The following is a 6896-nucleotide window of genomic DNA, read 5'->3' as shown; positions in this document are numbered from 1 at the left end:
TTTTAATTTGTGTAAAGCACTTTGTATTGCCTTGTTGCTGAAAATGTGCTATATAAATAAAATTACCTTTGCCTTTTACCTTTGTCTTGTGTATTTTGGATTTAATTTGAAAATCAAATTCACTCAGTGCATCTGAACAGCTGGACACATGAAAGCACTCTAAAAATTAGCTTAATAGCGATCATCTAATTATACTGCAGGACTTTACACCTGTCCACACTGCCAGCAGTACTAAATACCTGCTTTAATAACCCTGGTATCACTGTGCTTGTGTGGCCAAAAAACCTGACTGAAGGTGAGACACCAGACCCAACAATGCAGATAATCTGATGTAATCGACGTAAGGAGAACCCAACCAAGCACCGAGAGCTACTTTTCCAGTAGCTGTTATTTATTCATGGTTATATCCTCGTCTTCTAAGAAGCTTAATTGTGTCTTTATTTGCAGCAGGTCATAATTAAAATAAAAGAAAAACTCTTAAAATACACATTCCTTGTAAGAATGTCCACCCATTTTCTGATTCAACAAGCTGTACTATCTGTACGTCCAAAATGACAAATATTTCAAATTCGATTTATTCAAGTAGATTTTTACCCATATCAACACAACCGCTCAGTGTTTTTTCCAATCATTTATTAACATTTCAAAGGAATGCTTGTATAACAAATGCGGCTATCCCTACAATAAATGTAAATGTGTAGGGCCTGAGGAGAAATGCAGATATATATATGAATTTCTAGTGCGGTTTAAATACAGCCAAGGTTTTAAAGGGGAAAAAACCCCATCAAACCCAAACACATGACAGGGAGAAACAGGGTTATCTTCATGGTCATACCCCCAAAAGTCCACTTTTGAAGGAATTTTGTAGGAAAACAGAAGGTCTATGCCGTAACGGTGGGGGCGTACTGCATTGCTAGTCTGTCAAACTCATTCTCCTGCAAAAAACAACAACAAAAAAACAAAAAAACAAAATAGTGAGACACCAGAAACACCAAACTCTAGTTATTAAACTGGCACGTCTGTATCAGTCAGGTTGTTAACCTATTTCAAGCATGTTTATGTATGTTTCTACTCTAGTGTGATTGCAACACAAAGTGACAGTAGAGGGTGAAGGTTTAATGCCCTGCTCGGCTTAGATCCAAGGATACTTGCTGCCAACTTAGCACAACAAACAGTTCTGTAACTATTACAAAACAGGGAAGTTGAGAAAGCATGGCAGAGATTCTCACTTAAAGTGTAAGTGGATAAGTATCTTTCTCTAAGTGCATAATCCAGCTGTTACCTTGGCAAAATAATCTTTGAGGAACGGGTGAGCTTTGTGTGCATCTTTCAGCTGGGAGAAATACCGATTGGTGACCTGTGAAAACACAAACACACAATGCTTGGTGTCGGTACGAAGGATTATTAACCAGGAGGAGCCTTAAGCAAAGTATTACCAATAGCCAGAGACATTTGCATGCCAGCTTCTGCTCTTCTACAAGTCTGAAGTAGAAGAGGCTCTGTTGCCAACACTGTCCACTGAACAGAATTTTGTAAAATTTAGACTCTAAACCTAACGCAAATAATAATCTGCATAGGAAAATGTATATTCTGCAGCACCGTAGTTGCTTCTTGCTATTCTTTAAGACAAACTGTGTCCTAAAACTAATGCAAGCTGTATAGCTGATATTTACTTGGGCTCTGTGTGACCAAACCAACAATTTTAACATTAAAAACCTTAATGATCAGTAGACTTAACACATTTTTAAGATCATTCTCTAATTACCTTTCCCTTTTCCTTCCAATTCGCTAAGAAATTGTCTCCAAGTTAACCTTGAGGGAGGTGTAATTATTAGTCGTTTTTGCAACTGCAGACATGTTAATGATGTCTCCGTGATAACAGTCACCGTTCTAGCACGCTGCAATCACGCCCAGCAAAAGTAAGTCAGATTATTCTCCCTTTTATCTTATGAACTCTGACTCTCACACCACTGAACAGCAGATATGCCTAAGTGATTGGTACAAGATGTTAGCAGTAAGCAATGTTCTGACTTAATCAAAGCAAACAGGACATTGCTTAAATGTGCACGTTTCATTTAGGCATGAAGGGTCACAAAAATGTCTGAGTGTTCTTTATAGATTTGTCCCAGCTGACGGCTGTCCTTGCAGAGACCTCTATGAACTTTGGTCTCACCTCCGGTGGTTTGCCCAGGTGCTGCGTCAGCACTATGAGGTTGATCAGCGTCTCAGGATGGCTGCTGTCCTAATAGGGATAAAATAACATACAAAGTGAGTTATCAAATCCAAATACATAAAGATGATGTTGCAAACAAACGCAAGTAGAAGCGGCACACAGGACATCTCCGAATTAATCAGTAAACTATAAAATGCTGCCTTTTTCAGCCATGCAAAACTGAAAGCCACATCATACCCTTGTTAAGTTCTGCCCGTTAGGTGAGAGATAACATCAATAAATAACTGTCACTTGGTAAAAATTTAACCTTTTCACATCGCTGAAATGTGACTAGTAAACACGAAGCCCTGCTGCTAAGCTGCTAAGGTGTGAATATTAAAAGTGGACAGGTGCATCAGCTTAAAATTATGAAACAGATTTTTGGTAAGACCTAACACGTTTACAGATAAAGTAAGAAATTACTGTACCATAGAGTAACCCTTTTTTTTTTTTTTTTTGCATGATCGTTTAAAATAAATGCATTTGCTGCCATCTGCTGGTAAATGACAAAAAATGCATTTTATTTATATTTATGAAGCACTGACACAGTAATAGAAAGAAAGCTAACAAATCTGACTGATGAGGGTTATTTAATGTTTACTTTAGATGTGTACAGACACTCGGAAGGCAGACACAACACAGTTGTTATTACAGAGGCTGCTTAGAGAAACACATTCTGCAATTGCACCAAACGCTATTCTATCCAAGCAACACTACTTATCAAGTTAACTGGCAAGTCTATGGGATCACAATAATTTGCACGTAATATTTTGTCTGTAGAGGTAATTTAAAAGCAACCAAAGCCTGCTGGATTTTTGCACAGTGTTACGGCCCCTGTCATTAAAACAATACCTGGAGGTAAAACTGCTGCCTCTGCAGCCTCACTTGAAACGTAAACACAATCTGATGCATGGATAGTTTTTAAATTTAGGAACACTTCATCTCCTCACAGTGTTGAGAGAAAATTACACTCTGTTCAGGATGTCAGCACTTTGAGCTTGAGAACAACATTTCCATTTTTACATTACATTTTCTAAGAAGAAGAAACACAATGTGACATTTTTAAATCTAACAAATGGAAACATGTTTCTGGAAGTGAGAGTGGGTTAAATCTGACACATTTTAAAAGACCTTTATCTTTTGGACCCATTTCCTAACTTCAGCACCTAACACCAAGTTGAGTCCTCGAGGGCTACAATCTAGCAACTTTCAGATAGTTAGGCATCAAATAGTTATGATAGTCAAGTAATAACACCCAAATTCCTAACATATTAACCCAATCAGGACTAAAAGATGCATACAAATTATAGAAAAGATGTATGAACAAATGTGTGATTTAAGATCTACCTAGTTGCAACCATTCAAAATCAAGACCTATATAATTTTAAGATGTTGCAAAAATCCTGCAAAAGATCTTTACATAAGCTTAAAAAGTAAAGTTGTCTATCTTGAAAACAATGAGAGAAGATATAAATAAAAACTATTGTTTCAATTAAAGAAGTAAAAGTGTGATTGCTCCCTACTTCTGAAACATTTTTGGTCAAATCTCCAAAAGGCTGCACAATTCAAAATTAGATCCGATACTTTCCACAAAAGAAAATGCAATCATAAAACAGTTCAAAGAATATCAACGGTTTGCCACCTTGAACATCTTTGTTCAAGGTGGCATCTCTTGAACAAAGATGCCACCTTCTGCTTCAGCAGGCTTTCACTAAAGACTCATGTTCACACAACAATGTTCAGTACATAAAACAATCAGTTTGACTAGCAAGAAAAAAAGAAAACAAACTGTTGTCTGACCTTGTCGAGAGCCTCCTGCAGCACTCCTTCTGCCTCCTCCCACTTGTTCTGAGCCATGTAGCAGGCAGCCTGGCCGTTCAGCAGCAACAGCGTAGACGAGTACTTATCAGACATCTCCTGGAAGATGTAATAGGCGTCCTGAAGCTTCTCTCCACCCTGAAATAACAAGCGAGTGTTTGCCAAAAACTTAATCAGACACAACATAAAAGCTGACAGCTCATTAAAGAAGACTTCAGTTGTTTGCAAATATGAATTTTGTCTATGCTGCTGATGTTATAAAATTAACTGGTGTTTTTTTGTTTGTTTTTTTTTTTTTCTCCTCACCACAGCAATGTTAACCCAGGCTGTGGCCAGCTGGGTCAGTGTGGCGTCCTCATCCTGCTCCTGCATCTTCTTCAGTTCCTTCCTGTTGAGGAAATTTCACTAGATTAGAGAATATTCACAACCAATAATTACCAATAGCTGCTAGAAATTGAGATTTAAAATTAAAATACAAGATTATCTTCTTTAGCTTTTTTTTTTTTTAAATAGTTATTCTTTCAGGTCATCAAAACAAAGTTCATCATCAACTACATTGCAAGACCTCTTGTTTATATTTCTTTAAGTTTACAGGATGTCAAACTACAACTACGAACCTTGCCAGGTCAACACGGTCCAGACTGAGAAGCACCTGAATGGTCATGGCCATGCTGCAAATAAATTCAGATTTAGGTTCAGTTTGATCCATTCCATAAAAAAGAACAACGTTAACAAACTTTGGTGCGCAAAACAAAGAAACTCATTGATGCTAAAGCAGATTTTTACATACAGTATTCATATTTGTCATAATAACCTAAATGCCAACAAGAAACTGGCATGCATTTGTAGCAAATCGTATTACACGAATCCATAAAGTGGCCTTTTAGAGAGAAACTCAATAATCTTTATGGATAACACTAAAGCCAAACTGGTACTGCTTGATATTTTCGGTGGAGATCAATTGTTATTTTCTAACATTGAAACAAGTAAAGTGCTTCTTTTGATTTGCCCTCACCACTCCAGACTTTCTCCTTGGTGCAGAGTTCTGAGCGCAGCGTCCGCGTTCATCTCATGGTAATAGATGGAGGCAGCCATGAGCAGGAAGGTGGTGTTGGCTGCATCCACACTCTTCGCCATCTTCTTGTCCAAATCAACAACAATAGCATCCCTGAGCAAAAGCAAAGAGGAGAAAGTTTTGATGGAAATCTTTGGTTTTGTTTTGTTGGTTTTTTTTTTTGCGTCTGTTAGCATCAAAACTGGGTATCAAGCTAAAGCTAACAACCACTACAATTTATTAGGCTTAAAATGCATTTGTAAAGTCAACTTGAATAGAAAATTTAGCAAAAACTAGGTCAAATGTATCATAGATTAAGTTTGATTGCTTATGAGAGAAAGCTCATTAGAGACAATGAGAAAACACATTAAAAAAAGTGGAAAAATCTAGTAATTACTAGGAATTTGTTGTCCATTAATAGTATCAAATTCCATCTCCATTCCTACCAGACGCACTGCAAACGTATGGTGCATGGAAAGTTCAGAGCAAAAGTGTTATCTTGCACTAACAAAAAATACAAGTTTAACTTACTTAAGAAAAAAGGAGGGGTAATAAAGCCAAATACATTTAAATATGCAGAAAGCAATGGTTCTGTATATTTTCTCAAAAAACATTAGTAATGGAATTATTGAGCTTTTTGAGAGGTAAGAGATTGTCAACTAAGAAATGTTAACACACACACATCTATATAATTTATAACCACGGACTCGTTGACGTGAATGTCAAATGCAAGCTTTTACCTTTTACTCTCATTGGACAGAAACTCTGCAAACATCCTTACGGCTTGGAGCTCAGCTGAAGAGTTGGTCTTGATATCGTCCAGAACAACACCATACTTCCTCTGTTAATACACAGAAACTCACAGTTCAGGGTGTGGACAAGGCTTATATTCACCAGAATAAACTCGCGATAAGTTTATGAATGGCTAAAAAAACCCATCGAGTAGCAGAAATCTGTCACTTCTTACCTGAGCGATGTACGCTCTGTACAAAAACATGTCTCTTTCAATCTCCTTCTCGGGTGATGACGGCTTAAAAAAGAATTTGGAGATTAAAGTGGAAAAAGTCATTCAGGCAAATGTTTGGAGAAATCATAAATACCAATATTAGCTCGTTTATTAGCATAGCGACTGTTAGCCAAACGAAAACGAGCACAAAATAAAACCGATGCGAACATTTTTAAGTGTCAAGATTAAGTACATACCTTCACCTTCTGAGCCTCGTTAATACATTGTTGATAACTGCCGATATAATAAGCATTTTTTACATCGAATAGCTCATCAACATCTCCCTGCTGAGCCGCCATGTTGACTACTGAAACTTCCTGACACGTCGCAAAAACACGTCTCTTCCTGCGTTCGACCGAGGATTCTGGGAAATGTATTTTCCAGAAAATAAACACAGAATTCTTGCCTAAAAATCACTTGCTTTTCCAAATGTGTGTTTTGATCAGTGTTATCACCTAAAACAAGGATAATTAATCTCTCTAACTCTCTAAAGACCCCAAATTAAGCTCCTCAACCATAGGTTAATAGAGTTAATATAGCCAACATGCTGTATGTTATAGCACATATAGCTGTATACATTATACCACCAGAGGGCGCTCGAGCTCTTACATTTCACACAAACTTGCTGTAGTGGTTCAGTATGATTTATACCGTTCATGTTCTAGTGTTTCTGTTCTAACGAGAGTCTTACGTGTTTAAGATGAAACTAAGTGGTATGCAAGTTTGTAAGGCATGTGGGGAAAAAAGGGGTTAAACAAGGATAACAAACATTGGGTATTTCCCCAACCTCTTTAATGTGATGGGGG

The 6896-nt window shown here is 37.3% G+C and overlaps 1 protein-coding gene across 1 annotated transcript; it reads right to left on the bottom strand.

Annotated features, from left to right (window-relative positions):
- Positions 1-612: 612 nt before the first annotated feature.
- cope (COPI coat complex subunit epsilon) lies at positions 613-6425 on the bottom strand. Its single transcript, XM_007552715.2, has 10 exons — positions 6288-6425; positions 6052-6114; positions 5825-5925; positions 5046-5198; positions 4648-4701; positions 4337-4418; positions 4013-4168; positions 2174-2242; positions 1283-1357; positions 613-935 (listed from the first exon to the last, which is right to left on the bottom strand). Exons 1-10 carry the CDS (start codon positions 6387-6389, stop codon positions 882-884), a joined length of 909 nt encoding a protein of 302 aa, XP_007552777.1. The 5' UTR covers positions 6390-6425; the 3' UTR covers positions 613-881.
- Positions 6426-6896: the final 471 nt, after the last annotated feature.

The sequence above is a fragment of the Poecilia formosa genome, unplaced genomic scaffold, assembly GCF_000485575.1.
Source record: "Poecilia formosa unplaced genomic scaffold, Poecilia_formosa-5.1.2 Scaffold52, whole genome shotgun sequence".
Lineage (NCBI taxonomy): Eukaryota > Metazoa > Chordata > Actinopteri > Cyprinodontiformes > Poeciliidae > Poecilia > Poecilia formosa.
The sequence above is the reverse complement of the archived record's forward strand: the minus strand, read 5'-3'. Positions and strand labels throughout refer to the sequence as shown.